We start from the raw sequence: 22784 nt of genomic DNA on the forward strand, positions 1-22784 counted from the left end.
ATATATATATATATATATATATATATATATATATAGTATACGAACATGCAAAAATTGAGAATATAACATACATGATAATTATAAAGTAGCTTGATAAGCTCCCAATTTAAAATTGACAAATCCAAACTTACTTCATATGCACTGATAACCAAGATATATTGCATAAGGCTCTCATGACTAGGGTAAAGATATATGGATAAGTTTTAAGTGTTGCATGGTTTTATAATATATGTTTGATAGAAGATGTCTAGTCACCGACTGAAATTTGCTAGCTTGTTTTTAGGAAACAGTTTTGTTTTGTTTTTTTTTTTTTTTTTTTTTTTTTTTTTTTTGAGTTTTATTAAACATTGCAAACCGTATAAACTATCCGCATCAAACCGCATCGCAAAACGCGGTTTAGAACTCTCGCAGTGCAATTTACGGTTTCAAAAAATGTGAAAATGTATATGTGGTGCGATTTGTGGTTTTTGTTTTAAACTGCACACAACCGCACCATGAACACCCCTAATCACGAGATAAATACATTTCTTCAAAAGATGACTGATGCTAAGCAAATTTGAAATACCTCTCACTTAATTATTTTAAATAGCCGTATAAAAATAGCTTTAAAGTATTTTTAAAGTTTTAATTTGCAGAAAATGGTCTCAAAACCATTTTAAAATCATTTCTCAAAGTCCAAGTGCGGAAACCGGTCTCATACTTTCAAGACACCAAAATAGTTTGAAACATGCGAGAGCGTATCATTCACACCAGAGACAATGATTTAAAACAAACACCATCTTTATAAAACAAAAGTCTTCTAAATTTGCCAACACCTCTAAATCTTGAATGGTTTCAATCATCCGTTTGTAACATGAAAAATATATCAATATAGTGGGTTAGGCTATGAAAAAGACTAATGAATACAAATCCTAAGGTTGGCCATTATATTAATTGTATATAAAAGAACACCAATTTATATACAAATGTATAAGCCCATGCATCATCAAAACTTAAGATTTAAGGGATAAATATAGCTTATGTCAACATATACTAGGTAATGATATAAAAACGCATATAAATACCAAGATAATCAATTAGTGATTGATCAAAAAGTATAACATAGATCTAAGTGATCAAATCCCTAAGTCATCACAATTATAACACATCTCACATCCGCACATCTCGATTCTAACCCTTTGAATATAGGAAATATTTATTTTAATTCTCTCAAGTCCAACATATCATTACCCTTAAGTGGGATCGAAGAACAAAGACTAACTACTCTTATTTGGCCAATAACGAATGACCCATCATTAATTAACAATGAATGGAAATGAACAACCCTTATTGTAGGGCAAGCCCGAACTATCTTATGGGGTAAGGATGAACTACTTATAATTGGAGCAAGGACCAACTACTTATAATTAGAGAAAACTTACTCAAACATTCTCAACTTCCTCAAGTATCTTCTTCTCTCATATTTCTCAACTTTCTCAAATATCTATACTCTTTCATACTTTTCAACTTACTCAGCATTTATACTCTTTCAACCATCTTAGCTTATTAAGTTTCTCACTATTACAAATCATATGTGATTTAAGAACATGGACCGCTCAAGCCTCAACCCAACAAAAATGATATATATTCATGCTCAAAATATAGAATTTTAAATAATTCTCACATATTAAATTAGACAAAAATAACTTAAAGCATTTTAATTAGCTCAAATATTGTAGCACCCGAATTGTCAGATAAACCTCGCTTGCAATTGTTTCATTTAATCTTGGACTAGGCAAGAGTACGCTGAGTATACACAAGGTACGTATGGTGTACTCCCTTTGCATGTGCGAATCAGGATAACCCATACGTATGTTGGGCATACCCATGCATACACAAGGCGTACTCAAGCCAGAGGAAAACCCTAATTTTTAGGGTTTGCACTCTATTTAAGTTCATTAAATCCTTCGAGTTCATCTCCTTATCAGTCTCCTTTGCCTCTTGAGCCATATCTCGAAACCCTAATCCATTTCCCTAAAGTTTGAGCCTGTGTGGGTGTTTTGTGTATGTGTGTTGCTTAGAAAAGTGATGGGTTTTAGCCATAAGAACTTTCCTATGTGCGCATGCAAAACCCTAATGCTTGGATCTAGGCTTTCTAATTAAACATGCTTTGAATCCAAGACTTCTAATGGCTAATTAGGTTAAATAACAACATTGAAACAGATCTAGAACCATACCTTTGAATTCCTTGTTGATCTTGTTGTCTTGGAGCTTCTAGAGTCACAAATGTCACTCCTCTAATGGCTTACAAACACCAATAGCAAGGAAGATGATTTAGGAGAGAGGAGAGGGGAGGAAATCGGCCAGGGTTCTCTTACTTTAGGTGAGGTGCCGATTTCCTTATGCCATAGGGTCTATTTATACTTGTAGACTCCTTAAGGGTTACAACCTAAACCCTAATTGGATAATCTTCTCTTAAGGCTATCCAAATCCTTTCCTTAGATAAGTCATGGACGATTTTGAAGCTATCCTAGCTTCTAGAATCCGTCCACTATATATCTATAAGGATTTATAGTCTAAAGCTTAACTATCAAACAATTGACAGTTTATACCCCTTTATTTAATTAACTTCTTTAAGTCACCAAATTAATTCCAATTAATTCTATGACTTATATTAATCAAATAACAATATATTATTCTTTATATTATTCCCATAATATATTAATAATATTTACTCTCTCTTAATAAATCATCCTATCAAGTTGCTATGGTGAAGGCAACCCAAAAGGACCATGCACAATCGGGTCAAATACTTGCCTAATATAGTTGCAGCCTTAGACACTATTCCAACAGTCTCCCACTTGGATAAGTCTAGTAACTATATGCACAAGTACAATTCGGTTTGCAATCGTAGCTCTCAAAAACGCTGTCAAACTCTAATCTAATCAATCTTGTCCTTTAGATAAGGGATCGTACAGACCTCTGTTAGATATCATGCTGACAATCCTATGGAACGGTTAGTCAAGCATTTAGGTTTCTCGATCTCTGATTTATTTGACATAGAACTTAATCGAACACATCAATTCAGTTCTGACCGGGCCCGGCACATAAGTCAAATCAAATCATCGAGCGGCCGAGATATCGCTTTTACCTTCTTAGATAAAAGTTACAGATAAACTTCGACTTATATGCATTTACTTATTCATTAACCAATTATACACAACAATGCGTTTTATAACACCGAGTTACTGACGCGTTTTCGCATTATCAATGCACAATCAATTAACAAATAACAAACCATATATCTAGGTTTTAAGACTATATGATATTATCGTCTTGCGATCACCCTTTTATATCATATTCCATAAGGTGATTCCAGCAAGCGCGGGTTTGTTCCAATGCTCAAAACTAGTTCATAAGCACTCATGAACGTTGCAACAACCCTTTGCTATGTCTAAAACCATTTAGACATCTACACACCAATTCATGACAATCTTCATTCATATCTACTTCCAACATATAAACGATTGTGGATAATTTGAACAATTCGATTATTCCTAATAAACTCAATTATTCTGGAAGTCAAAACATACAAAGTGAAACAATAGCTAAATAATTAACATAAGATAGTAACATTACTCATAAATAAAACTCCTTTATTTAATCATCAAATGTTAATTACATTTATCTATTACACGTTTCTAATACTATCTAATCTATGCTAATATCATCCTTCAGCCCAATACTCCTAGCATGCTGCAAGTGCTTAACCCTACTCAGTCCCTTCGTAAGCGGATCTGCTGGGTTATCTTCTGATGATATCCTCTTCACTACGAGTTGTCCTTCTTCTACATGATGTCTAATGAAGTGATATTTTCTGTCGATATGTCTTGATCTACCATGATCCCTCGGTTCCTTGGTTAAGGCAACCGCTCCTTCGTTATCACAGAAAATCTTCATAGACTCCTTTATGGCGGGTACAACTCCAAGATCACCGATGAAGTTCTTTATCCATATTGCCTCCTTCGACGCTTCGCTCGCTGCAATGTACTCTGATTCGCACGTTGAATCAGCTACGGTCTCCTGCTTGGAACTCTTCCATGTCACTGCTCCTCCATTTAGGGTAAAGACCCAGCCCGACTGCGAACGGTAGTTGTCCCTGTCGGTTTGAAAACTGGCGTCACTATACCCTCGCACCTTCAAGTCATCACTCCCTCCGAGGACTAAGAACCATTCCTTCGTCCTCCGAAGGTACTTAAGGATATTATTCACCGCAATCCAATGTGCTCTGCCAGGATTCCCTTGATATCTGCTAACCATGCTCAAAGCGAAGGCTACATCAGGGCGAGTACATGTCATAGCGTACATGATTGAGCCAACTGCGGAAGTGTATGGTACTCGGCTCATTTCTGCTATCTCAGCTTCGGTACTCGGACTTTGAGTCTTACTCAACTTGGCATTACTTTGTATCGGTAATTCTCCCTTCTTCGAGTTTTCCATACTAAATCGTTTTAGCACTTTATCTAAGTAAGTATTCTGACTAAGTCCAATTAGTCTCTTACTTCTTTCTCTTACTATCCTTATTCCCAAAATGTAAGAAGCCTCTCCGAGGTCCTTCATAGCGAAGCACTTCCCGAGCCAGGACTTAACTTCCTGCAGAGTCGGGATGTCATTTCCTATGAGTAATATGTCATCGACATATAGAACGAGGAAGCTTACTATACTCCCACTGGCTTTGACATATACACATGATTCATCTTCGCTTCGTACAAATCCAAACTCTTTGACTTTCTCATCGAAGCAAAGATTCCATCTGCGAGACGCTTGCTTAAGTCCATAAATGGACTTCTCAAGCTTACACACTCTATTCGGATGCTTCGGATCCACAAACCCCTCTGGCTGAGCCATGTAAACATCCTCATCCAACTTTCCGTTAAGAAAAGCGGTCTTGACATCCATTTTCCATATCTCATAATCATGAAATGCGGCAATTGCTAGCATCACTCTAATAGATTTAATCTTCGCAACTGGTGAGAAGGTCTCATCATAGTCAACTCCGGGAGTTTGAGTAAAGCCCTTCGCAACCAATCGCGCTTTATATGTGTGTACTTTTCCATCCACGTCGGTCTTCTTCTTGAAGATCCATTTGCACCCAACGGTCTTACGTCCGGGCACATGATCAACCAGATTCCAAATTTGGTTATCATACATGGATTGGATCTCGCTATCCATTGCCTCTTTCCACTTCGCAGACTTCGGGCCTGCCATGGCTTCCTTATAGCTATTAGGTTCATCAAGATTTACTAGTGTACCATCACTAATATACGTGTCCCCTTCGGTAGTAATATGAAAACCATAAAACTGGGGATGAACTCTAACTCTATCGGAACGTCTAAGAGGTAAGGACTCGTCAATCGGTTCAACCGGAGTTTCCTCCTTGGGTTGAGTGCCAGCGGTAGAGGTTCCTTCATCTATCGACTCTTGAATCTCTTCAAGCTCGATTTGCCTCCCACTGTCTCCTTGGCTCACGAGTTCTCGCTCTCGGAAAACTCCTCTCCTCGCAACAAAGACAACATTGTCCTTCGGTCTATAGAAGAGATATCCAAAGGATGTCTGCAGGTAGCCGATGAAGATACATCGCTCACTTCGAGGTTCGAGCTTGTCGTGAGTATCTCGTCTTACGAAAGCCTCGCAACCCCAAACCTTGATATGTGCCAACGAGGGAGATTTCCCTGTCCACATCTTGTGAGGTGTTTTGGCAACCTTCTTAGTAGGGACTCGGTTAAGGATATGGGCGGCAGTCTCTAAGGCATACCCCCAAAAAGAGATAGGTAGTGAAGCACGACTCATCATAGAGCGAACCATATCCAATAAGGTTCGATTGCGCCTTTCTGCTACACCATTCAACTGCGGTGTCCTAGGAGGCGTCAATTGCGAAACTATTCCACACTCCTTGAGATAATCGTGAAATTCAAGACTTAGGTACTCTCCTCCTCGATCGGATCGAAGCATCTTGATTTTCCTGCCTAATTGATTCTCCACTTCATTCTTGAACTCTTTGAACTTTTCAAAGGTTTCTGACTTTTGCTTGATTAAGTAGATATACCCATATCTACTATAATCATCGGTAAAAGTCACGTAGAAGCGGTTCCCATCCTTCGTGGTTGATCTAAACGGTCCACATACATCGGTATGTATTAGGTCCAATAGACCCTCACCCCTTTCACTTGTACTCGTGAAGGGTGATTTAGTCATCTTTCCAAGGAAACAAGACTCGCATGTGTCATCTTCCCTAAGGTCGAATGACTCCAACACTCCATCGTTTTGGAGTTGGGCTATGCGTTTCTTGTTGACATGTGCAAGACGACAATGCCACAAGGATGCTTTATCCATACTAGTGGAAGAATCTATATTCAAAACATCATTTCAACAATCATAACAGTTTCATATATTCCATTACATGGTGTAGCTTCAAAGTAAAAGACACCATTTAGATAAGCCAAAATAGAACCATTCTCATTATTAAAAGAAAATCTAAATCCTTGTCTATATAAACCATGAAATGAAATGATGTTTCTAGCCATTTCTGGCGAATAGCAACAATTGTTCAAATCTAAACACAAATTATTCCTAAGCACTAAAGAATACACTCCAATCTTGGTCACAGGCGACGATCTTCTGTTCCCCATGATTAGATTGATCCTTTCTTGCTCCACATCCCTACTTCTTCTTAGTCCTTGCACATTAGAACAAATGTGGTAACCACAACCGGTATCAAGAACCCAAGAATTAGTATGATTAGAATCGTTAGATTTAATTGTGTATATACCTGCGAAAGATGGCTTGATCTTTCCTTCTTTGATTGCTTGCAGGTACTCTGGGCAGCTTCTCTTCCAATGTCCTATCTTGTGGCAGTGGTGGCACTCTGCCTCCTTCGGGTTAGGACAGGGCTTAGCGGGATCAACTTTGGTCCCACTAGAAGAGGCACCATCTCGGGCTTTGACCTTGCGATAGTTCTTTGATGAAGCCTTCCTCTTCTTTCCCTTTCCTTGACCAATAGCCAAGACAGGAGCAGCAGGCGGATTGGGAGTTGGTGCAACAGACTTGTCTTTGAAGTTGCTCTCAGCAACCCTCAAGAGACCTTGGAGTTTGCTTAGGGTGACCTCTTCTTTGTTCATGTGGTAGGTCATCCTAAATTGGTTGTACATCGGAGGCAAAGAGTGAAGCACCATGTCGATCGCCAAGTCTTCTCCAAAGTCAACATTTAACTTGCGAAGGCGGTCGACATACCTTTGCATCTTTTGCAGGTGCACGGTAAGAGATTCTCTATGACCCATCTTAGCGGAAATCATGTTAGTGAAAATCTCATAACGCTCTTGTCTCGCGTTTTGGTGGTATCTCTCCAATAAGTCTTGGTGCATCTCGTACGGGTACATGTCCTCGTAGGACTTTTGGAATTCGGAGTTCATGGTGGCAATCATGATGCAATGTACCTTCGTTGCATCTCGCTCATGAGTCTCAAAAGCGGTGATTTCGGCCGGAGTAGCGATTTCAGGGTTGATTTTCTTGAGCTTCTCATCGAGGACATACTCCTTATCCTCATAGCGAGCAATGGTGCGAATGTATCTTATCCATTCGCTAAAGTTCGTTCCATAGAAGGTGACCTTTTGGCAAAGGCTCATCAACGTGAAAGAACTAGCAGCAGCGTTGTTTGCGTTCCACATCTACAAAAGAAAAGGACAAAGATAGATTAGAATAAGAATCCCTAATTATCACCCAATGAAAAATTAGGGTTAGGATCCAACAATAACATTTACATACTAGAAAAGGGATGCCGTAATCTAACATGCAAATAAATTGAAGGTAAGTGAATGACGATTCACTAATTCTCCATCACAAAACTTAACTATTAGTCCCAAGTGTATTGAGAATTCCTAGGTTCGAATGAGATTCATTGAAACTATTCAATGGCATGTTTAAATCTCTATATGCCCCTCTTGTTTGTGACTGGGATACCGAGGATCACAAAGCGGATGTGAATTACCATGCAAATTCACATGGTGCCTTCATTGTAACGATCACCTATTCGATGTGCCGATAAACCACACACGCTCCATCGAACTATGATAAACAATGAATCACCCTTTGCCACCTTTGCTTAGAACCAATTAGTGTGCCGGTAAACCACACACGCTCCACTAACTTCTTAGCAAGGGTGCAAAGTGTAATTTCATGGGATTGCATCAATTAACTTTTCCTAAAGTAACTAAGATTGGGAAATTTTAAAATATGTGTAGTTACTTTGTATTACTTATTATACCTTTAATGAGAGGATGAGGTTGCCCTATCCTACCCGTTCGGCTAACGACCCTCCACCAATCAAGCAAGCGGAGGGTGTGAGTGTACACCCGTTAAGCGCCATTTTATAGGCCGCAACCTTATACCCACCTTATAGATCGGCTTCGTGAATTAGGCCTACTAACGGTAAGACTAGCATTTAGTTATACATACATATATATATATATATATATATATATATATATATATATATATATATATATATATTATTCTAGTAATATCATATTAATATAGGGTTGTATTTTAAACCTTTTAAAATCTAGGGTTTGAAATTTAAGTTGTCTAAATTAAAACTTTTAATCACAAATATAAATTTCAAAACTTGAGGGAAAGTTTTAAACATTTAAAACATAGAGGATCAAATAACAAATAATTCCAATTAACAATTAATATCCTAATTATCTATATTTGATTTTATTCAAGATTTCTTTGAAAGATAATTACCAAAATAATTAAAATAATTAATTAATTATCATATAAGGAAATTATATATTTTATTAGTTGATAAATACCTTTAACTAGATCAAGATAATAGCCATATATATCAAAAAAATCGGATTTAGGTTGATCTATTATGATTAAGGTAAGTTTCCATAAGATAATTATGAAAAAAATCCTGAATCTGGCCATTCCTGACGCTTGGACTCGCCGAGTGCACAAAGGGACTCGCCGAGTCAGGCCTACTCGCCGAGTCCACTTTGGAACTCGCCGAGTCCATGACTCAGAAACCAAAAAATCGAATTTTGCAGGTTTGTTTCAGTTAATCAAGCAACAATTTAAAGAAAACCAAGCTAGGCTCTGATACCACTGATGGGTTTTAGCCATAAAAACTTTCCTATGTGCGCATGCTAAACCCTAATGCTTGGATCTAGGCTTTCTAATTAAACATGCTTTGAATCCAAGACTTCTAATGGCTAATTAGGTTAAATAGCAACATTGAAACAAATCTAGAACCATACCTTTGAATTCCTTGTTGATCTTGTTGTCTTGGAGCTTCTAGAGTCACAAATGTCACTCCTCTAATGGCTTACAAACACCAATAGCAAGGAAGATGATTTAGGAGAGAGGAGAGGGGAGGAAATCGGCCAGGGTTCTCTTACTTTAGGTGAGGTGCCGATTTCCTTATGCCATAGGGTCTATTTATACTTGTAGACTCCTTAAGGGTTACAACCTAAACCCTAATTGGATAATCTTCTCTTAAGGCTATCCAAATCCTTTCCTTAGATAAGTCATGGACGATTTTGAAGCTATCCTAGCTTCTAGAATCCGTCCACTATATATCTATAAGGATTTATAGTCTAAAGCTTAACTATCAAACAGTTGACAGTTTATACCCCTTTATTTAATTAACTTCTTTAAGTCACCAAATTAATTCCAATTAATTCTATGACTTATATTAATCAAATAACAATATATTATTCTTTATATTATTCCCATAATATATTAATAATATTTACTCTCTCTTAATAAATCATCCTATCAAGTTGCTATGGTGAAGGCAACCCAAAAGGACCATGCACAACCGGGTCAAATACTTGCCTAATATAGTTGCAGCCTTAGACACTATTCCAACAAAAAGAAGAAGAAGATTTGTGAAGAAGCATTGGACCAGAAAGAGCTTGTGGATCTAGAGATTTCTCATCAGTTCTAGCTTATTGGAGATAAAAAGCTTCTAGCTTGATGACTCCATGTGTTAGTTTGTAGTTTAGGGCTTATTCATCATAAAATGGTCGTTAAGATATTTCTTGAGAGTATGAGTTACTCCAGAAGATTATAATGTTAGACCCTCGTGTTTCTAACGTCCCTTGAGCATAAAAACGGAGTCTTGATGGATTAAGTTCAACTATGCAAGGGTTGAAGTTGGTTTCATGAAGTTAGTTCAAGATTTGACCCATTTAAGACATGCAAAAGCATAAAGTTTGCAACTTTATGGGTTAATACACTCTAATAAGCTTGGATCAAAAACTGGACGTTAGGTCTTAACTGATTAAGACTTAGAAGGTGGACTTTGGCCAGCTGCAGCGTACGCCGGGGGTACCTAGACGTATGTTGTGCGTACGCTCAAGAATCTCATGGATGCGAAGACAGTGAGTACATCAGGCGTACTGGAAGTACGCTGAGTATACTCACCAGAGGCGGGCTTGGGCTTTATTTCGGTCCGTTTTAGGGCTTTAGGACTTTGGGATTTTGTTGGGCCATGAGCTTTTCTGTGATGGGCTTTAGGACTTGGGTCCATTTTTTCATGGCATATCTTTTGGGCCTTGGGACTATTTATATGTGGGCCTTGGTGGGTTAGGCTTAATAAGCCAATGATTAAATAACTTTTTCTCTTAAAGATAGGATTTAGGGTTTGGAAACTCGTGATGGGCTATTGGCCTAATTTCTAATTAGGGTTTATTTTACTTGTGATTTAAAGTGAGAGGATATTGTGAGTCAGTAACTCAAGTGCAATTTGATACCTTCAGTATTATGTAAGTTTCCTTCACTATATTCGTGGGTCGAAGGCACCAATACCGGTCCACTTGTTATTGGTTGTAGTATGATGACTGTCTTTGTGACAATTGTCCGTTATGTCTGTATTTGCTTGATGTCTCTGTGATTCTTTTGTTATGATATTACGTGGTAGTGGAAAAGGGTGAAATAGACCCGATACCGGTTGAAAGAGATCGAAGGGTTGAAATATACCCAATATCGGTTGAAAGAGACCGAATGGGTTAAAATATACACAATACCGGTAGAAAGAGACCAAAGGGGTTGAAATATACCCAGTACCAGTTGAAACAGACCGAAAGGGTTGAAATACACCCGGTACCGATTGAAAGAGATCGAATGGGTTGCAAGCACCCATATATGCTTGACTGTTATGTATGTATGTTATGGGGTATCTTGGGGGAATTCACTAAGCTTTGTACTTACAGTTTTCAGTTTATGTTTCAGGTACTTCCAGCTCGAAAGCGAATGGTCAGGCCTGATCGCAGTGCATCCACCTATGATTTTTCCGCATCACGTGATTTTGGGATTTTGTATTGTGATAATATGTTGTTATGATATACTCTTGACTATTTTAGTATGATTATCATATGATTGAAATGAATTTAAAAATGAAAATTTTATTTGAATTTTTGGAACGTTACAAGTATCCCCTCTTAAAAAACCTCATCCACAAACATGTCCTTAGGTCAAATGTTTCCCGATAAGAAATCATAACATCAAGCAAAGAATGGCACATTGTATACATATAGTATTCAATCAATAGAACATATTGTATTACATATAATGGAAACACAAATAAAACTAAGTCATCTAATGAGGACATATGTTCCAAAGGTAGAGTACTAAATTCAATGTAGTGACAAGTTCTTACTTCAGCTCCCAAATGAATAAGCTACTTAATATTCACTTATATAAGTTTAATTATATATAAGAATACTTCTTTTACTTCACTTATTAAGTAAGTTATGATTACAAAACTTCATAAGTCACAAGGACCTCAAAACATTCGTTACTTAACATTAGAGTACTAATGAAAAGGCCAAGATACAAAGGCATGATTAAAATGATCGAGGAGACCACATGTAACATGTGGTTTCCTTAAGGAATCCCAATGGCATGTGGGTAATATGGGTTATAGAATTGGTGTTTTTTTCTCTTTAAGGAATTGTACTTTGATATAGGCTCTAAAACTTCAAGGATGACATGAGCTCATAAATCATTGTTCTTTCTTGGGAACACTAGCCAAAAAGTTTGTGAGGTATCTGGCGGCAAGATAACCATAAGCGGTTGGTAAATTATTTATTTATATTCTCTTACTTTTTCTGAATCTAGTCGCCAAGTTTATATAAACAAGAGGAATGAATTTTCATGTTTATGAAACCGACCATTTTGACTTATATTTAAGGAGGGAGTTGACAGGGTGTGAAGAATATGACGGTGTCTAAAAAAAGTGTGATAATTCATATTATATGGATGAAACGATAAAAAGGAAAAACCCTACAATATAATAAGAACAAATTTTATAATTTAGTCAATTAAAAATAATAAGAAGAAAAAATTAAACTATAGTTTCAGTACATCAATAATAATTTTAAATTAAAAAATATAACAAAATGTGATGAAGAAAAATTGTTATTACATTAATATGTAAATTGTAATTAACTACAACTTATATTGGAATATTACATAGATAAAACATTAACTTAAGGGATATTAAGTAATCTAACCATAATCTAATTTGTATTTGAAGAAAATAATTAAAAAATTTGTTTTTGGCAAAATAATAACTAGACTTTCAGACTAAAAAAACATTTTTTCCGACAAAAAAAAATACATTTTAGACCGACATTTCACAATTTCAAACCAACATTCCCGGATTCCAAACTTAAATTTCGGAATTTGGTAAAAAAAACTTCGGACTTTCAAAAACAAGTCCGAAATCCAATGAATAATTCTTGAATTTAGAAAAACAAATCTTTTTTACTTAAATCCAAAAGGTTAAACAAACATAGTAAACACGAACTATATACGATATTATAACATAATATCAGACATTTTGTTGAAAAACGATAACATTAAACATTTTGAAATGAACATTTTGGATAAAAATAAAAAGATTTATTTGAATACGATAAATAGAATAAAAACCCCAAAAAGAGACTCCAGAATTTGAAGATAAAATCTGGAATAGAGCATTCAGAAAAAATATTACTCTTTTCAAAAACTGAAAAAATAGTTATTTTTTAATCTCATTTTATAATGGTTAGTTTACTCAATTTTCATTAATTTATACAGTATAAATCATTAACAATTTTTTTTAAAGGCTCTTTCAAAAAAAAAAAACAATTTTTTAAATGGATAAATATAATATATTCTTAAACTACTCTTACTTTCACCTATGTCCCAAACTTTAAATCTCGACCTCAAGAAGGGATAATGACTTAAAATTGTAATATACTTTTTGATTTGTACATATTTAGTTGCTGAGTTTTTTATTTATTTATTTTTTTTTTCACATTACTTTTTCAACTTATTTAACTGTACATATTTAGTTCTTATGACCGACTATTTCAAGTAAACCAGAAAAAATGACATAAAATGGTAATATATTTTTTGTACACATTTAGTCATTAATTTTTTTTGCAATATGTAGTCCTTAATATTTTTTTGTTGCTAAATAAGTCATTATTGTTTTTGTACACATTTAATACTTATGATCGTTTCTTTTAGGTTTTACTTACCACATATTATGCAAAGCAATCATTAATAAGGTGTTTGAGGTTATTCATGCTTACGACCACCGCGACATCGACTGCTTAGTTGCTTAGTTCTTGTGTTCTGAACATCATAATTTCTTCAAACGGTCACAAATTTTAATGATCTTTATATTCACACGTTTATATTTGAGTCTACTATAATTTTCATTTAGATTATTCACATTTAAAAATTATATATTTTAATTTCGATTTTATAAAAAAACATTCATACATATATTTATAAAGAACGTATTGATGTAAAGATCGTAGGTAAAAATGTATTACTTTTTAACAGAATTAATCTAAATGAAAGTTGCCGTATACTCAAATACGAACGTATGGATATAAATATCGTTAAAATTTATTATCGATTGAAGAAATTTTGAAGTTCAGATTACAAGACCTAAGCCAAACCACAAGAACTAAACAACCAATCAACCAAGGAAGTGGTGACCAAAAGCATGAACATTCCCGGATACCTTATTAATGATTATTCAATATAGGATGTTTTAAGAAAATCCTAAAAATACCGATCATAAGTACTGAATGTATATAAAAACAACAATGACTTATTTTGCAATAAAAATATTAAAGACTAAATGTGTAAAAAAAATTAAGTACTAAATGTATAAAAAATAAAAAATATAGTACTCTTTTAAGTTATTTTTCTGGCTTAACTGAAATAGCCGGTCATAAGAACTAAATGTGTACAGTTAAAGAAGTTGAAGAGATAATGTGGACAAAAAAAATATTATTGATCAAATATGGACAAATAAAAAAAATATTACATAAAAATGATTATCCCATGTCAAAATAAAAAAGAAACATCTAATACCCTTTGGATAGAAACCTTTTGGAAATCAAGATACAATCATACAATTAAAACTCATCCACTCCGACTGTTGATTTTGTGTTTCGATTTTGTTAATCGCTGCCTGTTATATGTTCATATCGGCCCATTTTTGATATGCAAACATGGAGGAAATCATAGATTTGTTAGACAATAACAACATAACAAGCCTTCTGATTAGCCCAAAATCAAGGCTAATTATAGCCTAATTACAACCTAATTATATTGTTAACAAATTTACTAAAAATATATCGTTTCAAGAATTGCCGGTTTTGTGAATTAATTACAACAACAGCCGGAAAATCTATTCTGAGTCTGAACCCGACTGTACGTGTGGCCCCCACCGGCCACCATTAAGAGTCGTCTCCACACGTTTAATAAAAACGTCGCCACTTTCCGATCAACACTCGTGTCTCTTCACGCACTTGCTTACTGCAGTAAAACCAACCAATAAAAAAAACACACATAAAACTCACAACTCACTGCATTTACCCTCTTCATGCGGTACGTGTCTTTTCTTTTCAACCAACACAACCCTTCCCCAAACCGCTTTAAACCACCCCACGCACACACACATCCGCCATTGTTATCCCCCTCCATCACCTTCTGTACGTAACACACAATCGAGAGTGGGAATGGATGAGTTTCTTCTTTGTCAGGAGGCCATGTTCGATCGTAAAAATGGAATCTTGGAAGATGCAAACGACTTTCTTCTTTGTGATGAAGTATGGGACATGAGTCCAGTGATTGAACATACACGACAATACCATAAGCCAAAGGAAACGAACACTTTGGTTCACCATATTACCAAAAAAGAATGTGAACGCTCGTTTGCTAATTGTCTACGAAAGGAAATGAAGTATATGCCTGGATCAGGATACGTAAACCTTCTTGAATGCAATCCTTTCGTTGCTACCTGTAGATTCAAAGCGATCCAGTGGCTCATTCATGTACGTTCTTTAATCAACACTCCAATTCTTTCAACTTTGATCGGTTTAAGATCGTGTCTAATTGTTTTCGGGTTTTTTTTTTTTTTTTTTTTTTTTCATATGCAGTCTCACCGGCGGTTTAATTTTTGTGTCGGAACTGTGTTAAACGCTGTAAATTATGTTGATCGATTCATCTACATCAATAAATGCCATGTAAGTCGTGTTTTATGATCATTGTTTGGTTGTTGTGGGAAGTTTTGGCATTTAAAGATTAGGGTTTCTCATGAATACTATAACTAACATTTGTTTCTATTGATGATGAAGGGTTGGAACTATTTGATGATGGAGTTACTTTCTGTGGCTTCTTTATCGATTGCTATCAAATTTGGTGAGACTAGTCCTCCCTCGCTTAATGAAATTCAGGTGACAATTCATTTTGATGACAACTCATTGTTTAGTACTTTAAATTTATTATACGGCTAAATGAAAGAAATAAAAATATTTTCATCGACTTATTTATTATATCATCTTATAATAACTTAAAGGCTACATTATAAGGATAATTTCAAAGTATGATTTTTAAACCGACTTTTTTAACGAGGATCCTGTGGTTGATGCAGGAAGGTCTAGAGTATTCTTTTGAAGCAAAGCTAATCCAAAGAATGGAATTGAGAATACTGGAATCTTTAGGTTGGGAACTTAATTCAATCACTCCTCATTCGTACGTTGAGTTGATCGTTTGGGAATTGAATTCCTATTTCAAGAATCATCTTGTTCTTGATGAATTAAGTTCAAGGCTTAATGACCTTCTTCTTGCCTCATCTCTAGGTATGTACTCCAACATTATCTTAAGTATCGATCACATAATATGTTTTGCATTCATTAATGGCATCTTGCTGAATTACCGTACAGATTATAAATTTCTCAAGTACCGACCATGTGTTATTGTCATGAGCGGACTAAGATGTGTTCTTGAGGACTTTCTCCAGTTGACATATCAAGATTGTCTTTCCCACATCACTAACTTCATTCCTCCAGATCAAACTGTAAGTTAGCAAACAAAGTTTCTAGCTTTATTCATATTTTTTCATGCAAAAAACGCTCATTTTATTAGCTTGGTTCGATTGATACAGGAAAATCTACAAACGTGCTGTAAAATGATTCAAGAAACCTTGGTTAGATGTTGCAAATCTGAAGCTAACGGAAACCCATCGAGCCCTGACACCGTATTAATCAAGGAGCAAGTTGCTATCTTCGAGGAACAGATTGATCTTTCTCTTATTGATGGATCAAATCTGCAGAAGAAGAAGAATCTGGTGAAGAGGAAGAGGGAGGAAGACGATGGCTGTTTTGTAAAGCATAAGAAATATGTAGATTAATTGATTGGTATAATCATGATAAGGATAGTGTATGGAAGACACATAGATACTATAAACAGATGAGTGATAGGCTATACTAGAAGTTTGGTAGAGCCTATGGAGTCATGCAAACAGTCAATGTAATCGCATGCGTGTATTCATGATCCACATAAATAGTGTTGGATTTAATTAATATTTACTATTACTATTATTACCTTTTAATGATCTATTGTACTTTGAAAACTATTGGACCAATTCCCCATGATGATTCTATGCCTACAAAAGGGTATGTTTTTAACTGATCGAAATTATCCTTGTGAAGTTACTACAATCCCTATGACAAATAGGTACACATGAAAAAGTAAATATAAGACAACTTTAAAAATAGTCCTATGGTTTTCGAAAATCTAAAGTTTAGTTCATAATTTTAAAAAAATTCACAGATGGTTTCTGGTTTCAAAACTTTTAACAAACAGTCTTTTTCGCTAATTTCGTTAGCTTTTCACCGTTAAATGAAAAGTATTTCTGTCATTTCGGTACCACAGAGACCAATTATGAAGTTTTACATTATTTTTTTTTAAAAAAAAGAAAAAAATATAATTATGTAATATTAAAGGGTTCTATCTCTCTCTCTCTCTCTCTCTCTCTATGTGTGTGTGTGTATGTCTTCTTCCTAAAAAGAACACACCCTTTTAAAAAACTTTGAAGCAAAATTGTCAAAGAAAATGGAATCGAACTCTAATTTCATATCCGACTTTAACTTCATATCTAATTTCATATGCAAACTTAAATATCTCTCTATACCATGTTCATCTTCATCTGATCATCATCTTCGTTATGGTGAAGCTGTGAAACAAGAAACAACCAGCTTAGGGTGTGACAAATTGATGTCATTGGGGCATTTCCACAAACAGTTGGTGTGGAACTTAAAAAAATCACCATGAAATCTTTGTTTTTACTTCTAATTGAAATCCAAATTGGAGCTGAACTCCAATACACACAGATGTATAATCAAAGAAATTGAAAATATACACATAAACCTGTCACACCCTCAAACCGGAGCGGCGGAAACGTCTGGAGGTGGATGACTTCATGTTAAGTATCACAACACATGCATTATTGTAATCAAATTACAAAAAACATTGCATTAATAAAGTATATGTTTTACATAAGTGTTCAAGTCATTTCATATATGACATCAAAAGTTATATAATACAAAAGATAGAAGACAAGAATCTATATTGCTCAATCTTCTCAAAAATCCTGGGAATGTACCTGTCTACTGGTTCCCTGAGAATACACGTATTTTGAAAAAGTGAGTATCAACATTTAAGTTAGTGAGTTCATAAGTATTTATGTTTAGAAGCTTGTTGTTTGTTTCTTGAAATAGAATCATGTTTATTGTTCCAGAAAATCAAATATTTTCTAATATAACTAAAAAATAGCTAGTTTTAATATCATAAAACCGTTCTGTGTAACTGTTGTTGTACTATAAAATAGTGTAACCGAGTTTTAGTTCACAATAAAACTATAAAAAAAAAATGCTTTTTGTATTGTTATATTTTCCTTTGTTGTAAACTGGTATGTTGTATTTGTATTCATTGAAAACCCTGTAATTGTGAGTGTGTCTGGCTCCACCAGCTGTAATTGTAAGTTATAATGTAATACTGAAATTCGTATTATTGTAAAACCAGTACGTTGTAGTTGTATTCATTTGTTTAATTATTCATTCACTAATCGTATTGTACATATCTTTTTGTGAGTTATTATAACCATATTAAGACTAGTAAGCCTGATACAACGTTTCACGGGCGTTAGAACTGTAGCGACATTTGTCACTCACAGGCATACCAGCCTAATTGTAGCGAACAGTCCAAGTGTGGGATTGTCAATCCCGTATAAATCTATACACATTTGTCTCACTCTCCGTCTGGAGATTCTAGTTATAATTATCAGGTCTTTAATAGTATTGCTTAAATAATTAAGCGAGTGAACTTTGTCTCACAAAAACCATATTGACGATTACGAGTATAAAAATGATGAATAGTCATTCTGCAATAATGAACTGATAGTACTTTCATTTTTAAATGTAAAGTGAATTGTACTTGTGTGCTTAGTTTGGTATTGTATTTATGTCTTACCGAAATAGTGTAATCTTGTATACTTGACTAGTAAAATAGTGTGAATGTATCTATGAAATGAGTTTTTCATGAATGTACCCCTTTGCTCGGCAAGATACAAAGGGTAAGGAATCTGTTTGAAGTAACTTATATATATATATATATATATATATATATATATATATATATATATATATATATAGGGTTAGGTTATTTTGTTTTTACTAAGTATTGTATGCCAGAATGCACAGATCTCGACCAATGGATGAAATTAATCAATGGACACGATTTGAGAGTGTATGATATTACAATGGGATAACATGTAGCATATAATCACACAATTTTAAGCAAAAGGGTATTTTAGACAATTAACTACATTTATAAAAGGAAATTTTCGGATTTTTAGGGATGATTAATTATCCTAATTTAAAAAAATCTTAATTTTTTAATTAATTCAATTTCAATTTTTTACCAATTTTATTCTGTCAGAATATTTTTTGTTAGAATGATGCTCTTTCAGAATTTTATTCTAACAGAATGCCAACCATAAACTAGTAAATATATTTTCGATTTTATTCTTGCAGAATATATTTCCAATGCAGATATTTGATTTGAGAAATAAAAAACAAATTCATTCATATTCTTACAGACTAATATCATTATACATTTAAAATAGTTATACATATTCTAAAAGAATATCATCAAAGATGAATAAAATTCTTAAAAAATAGCATTCTTGAATATACAATTATTGAACGAATACACTTGATCTTCTTCAGTGGTCCGTATAATCCACTTGATCTTCGCATATATACTTGTTGTTGAACTCGATTTCAAATATTTTTCTTGTATAATCAATATTGAATTCCTTCTCTATGCAATTCTGAAAGAATAAGATACATTACTCGTTAATATTACCCGTTAAACAAATATACTAGTTAACAAACATTCGTAAAGACATTCTAAGAGAATACATTCATATAAATAAATTCTGACAGAAAACATTACAAAATGCACTTAAATAACATTCTTTTAAAAATCTTTTGCGAATAATAGGCATCAAATTGATGATTGTTACTAACATCATTCTAAAAGACATTCTGCAAGAATGATTCATTTAAGCTGTAACTAAAAAAACATACTCTAAATTCTGAAGTACACAATACAACCATTCTAATAGAATGTCGCAGACATTGAAATTCTATCAAAATACATATAAATAATTAACCAAAATTCTATTATAATGCATACAAATAATTAACCATTCTAATAGAATGTGGCAGACATTGAAATTCATTTACACAAGTATCTGAATTCTAATTGAAATTCTTACTAACAATTAACAAATGGTTTATTTTTACACCAAATAACATGACCAGAACCAGTAAAAAAAACCTAGATTTCAACTATGCATTTTATCGAACACTTGGTGTGCTTCTTCAATTTCTTCAAAAAAAAATTAGTGAGAGTCTTATCAATTCAGTTTCTTGGTGGTCAATAACTGGAGATACAACTAAAAAAACATGTTATGATTAGTACAAGAGCATACCAATTCAGTTTCTTGGTGGTGTCGTTGAAGACCTAAAATCCCCTGTTGCCTTTGTTTTCACCTCCTTTTGCAGACTCCACAACAGGCACCGAGCACCTCTTCACCGCCATCTGCTGCTGTTGCTTTTCCCCGATTTCTGTTCAACAGATTGATTTAGTTCAAACACAAAATCAATTAATAAGATTAGAATCGATTTTGATGACAGATGACTCGATTAGCGATAAACGATTTCATGGAATCGATATTTTCCTCCTCCTCCTCCTTCGAATCGGTGAATCACTGGAGGTGCTTCCCGATTTCTGATTCCAATCGTGCTTCTCCTCCTTAATCCGACGAAGATGAGCACAGGGGGATCTTCCCCTTGATCTTCTTTGCTGCCGACGACGGGAGAGGAACGAAGAACCGTTGACTGCCTTCCTTCGCATCTTCCGCCATTGAAGAATTTTTCAATCGCATCTTCCGGTTGGTGAACTAGGAGTGAAAAGGGTTTGAGGATTCTGGAGGTTTTATTAGACACGATTTAAGAGAGAGGCTAGGTTAAATATACTTATTCTATTTCCTTAATTGCAAGATTAAATTAAATGATTTCCTTAATTAAAAGTATAAAAGGTCCAAAATACCCTTAAATGATTTATTTAATTGTTTATTATTTCTTGAATTCTCATTGGTGCATTTAGGCACACAATACTTGCTAAAAACATTTGAACCTAGCTCTCTCTCTCTCTCTCTCTATATATATATATATATATATATATATATATATATATATATAATTAAAATTGAAACGACATTCGGAATTAAGAAAAAATAAATTCAATAAACAATCATAAAAGGGTATAATAGTAATCTTATTTATGATAAATATGGTAAATAATTAAAATCATTAATAACCTTTATATATGGAAATTCTATTGATAAACACTACAAAATCACCGAGAGATCCATTTATTCGTCATCCTCCTCTTCTAAACCTAGCCCGCCATACTTCTCCCATCGTCGACTAATGCCAACCCCACTGCAATCAATTGTGGCTTATTTCCCCAACCCGGACGGCAAGGTCAGAAGCACACGACCATGTGTGCCTTCGAGGAGTTGTTCCGCCTTCATCTCAGATTCGATGTCTTTCTATTTCAAACGAAATAGGGTTTACAAATCGAAACTCTGATTCATCATTGCTTAATCCAGGTCAACTTTGTTTCCTCCTTTTTTGTTTTTACTGAATAATTTTGAGATTTCAAGAATTCCCTCCTAAATCAATATGAGCATCTGATCTTGAAACTTTTGGATATTCGATTCCCTATGTATCTATTTCATTTGACATGTCAACTTTTGTGATAAGTCCTAAAAGGAAGAGGCTGATTTATACTCTCAGTTGACAATTCTAGTGTTTTTGGTCTATGCTAATACATGTGTGTTTAATTTATCAGATGATCACATCAAGTTGTTTCACCACTGGGGATGATGATGTTTAGGCTATAACATGGAAGTGTTGGATGACCTGGGTAAACATCATGGTATTGTTCTCAGTTTTTAGCTTTTTGAAATTGTAATGTTTCTTTTCTACTTCACCTGTTAATTTGGTCTGGTGTTAGTTAAATGGGGTCTTTATTTTCTTTATTTTGACTTTGCTTATGATTAGTTATTCCATAACATGATTTAATTTGATTTCTTTGAAGTAATTTCATACTCTTGATAATACAAATTACTCGTTAGTATTTGAAGGTATACACTCTTTTATTGTAAATTTAGTCTCGTTCATGTATTTATTAAGTACATATGTTGTATGTTTCATCAAATGGAGTATAAAGATTTGTACATCTGATTTTGCCCGTCAAATGTTTGTTAAAATGCTTGAATCAGATATTTCAGCCAATTTTTTTTTGTAATCTTTGAACTATCATATCTCTCTCATGCTAGCTTGGAATGATCTGAAATTTGTTTCTGTATATTCTCTTTTGTGTTAGCTACAAGTTAGGTTCAAAAGTCATTTTAATTTGATTAATATTGGTTGAGTTATAGTCCTTCGAACATGCGATGTTACAGCTGTATTTTTAGCACTTTTTCTTTGTTTACAAAAGTTCGTGATCTTTGAACTGTCATATTTACCACATTCTAGCTTGTAATAAGCTGACTTTTTTCCAGAGTACTGTCCATTGTGTTAGCTACAATGTAGTCATTGTAATTAGATTAAGTCGATAATTTGGATCAGGTGGCTCGAGAAATACTTGATCAAGTGACTCGAGTACATTATGTTAGAATAAATTAAAAGTCTTTAATATCTAACACATTCTGTTAGAATATACAGAAAGTTATACTATTTTAAAGTTGATTATGTTTTTTTTTTTTGGATTTAGGTTTTAAAGGGGCTGCCATTGATGTGGAAAATGAAGAA

At 34.3% G+C, this 22784-nt stretch overlaps 1 protein-coding gene across 1 annotated transcript; it reads left to right on the forward strand.

Annotated features, from left to right (window-relative positions):
- Positions 1-15038: 15038 nt before the first annotated feature.
- LOC122198148 (putative cyclin-D7-1) lies at positions 15039-16945 on the forward strand. Its single transcript, XM_042902321.2, has 6 exons — positions 15039-15386; positions 15492-15578; positions 15690-15788; positions 15986-16193; positions 16278-16411; positions 16499-16945. Exons 1-6 carry the CDS (start codon positions 15072-15074, stop codon positions 16742-16744), a joined length of 1089 nt encoding a protein of 362 aa, XP_042758255.2. The 5' UTR covers positions 15039-15071; the 3' UTR covers positions 16745-16945.
- The last annotated feature ends 5839 nt before the right edge of the window (positions 16946-22784 follow it).

Source organism: Lactuca sativa, chromosome 5 (genome assembly GCF_002870075.4).
Source record: "Lactuca sativa cultivar Salinas chromosome 5, Lsat_Salinas_v11, whole genome shotgun sequence".
In the NCBI taxonomy this organism is placed as follows: Eukaryota; Viridiplantae; Streptophyta; class Magnoliopsida; order Asterales; family Asteraceae; genus Lactuca; species Lactuca sativa.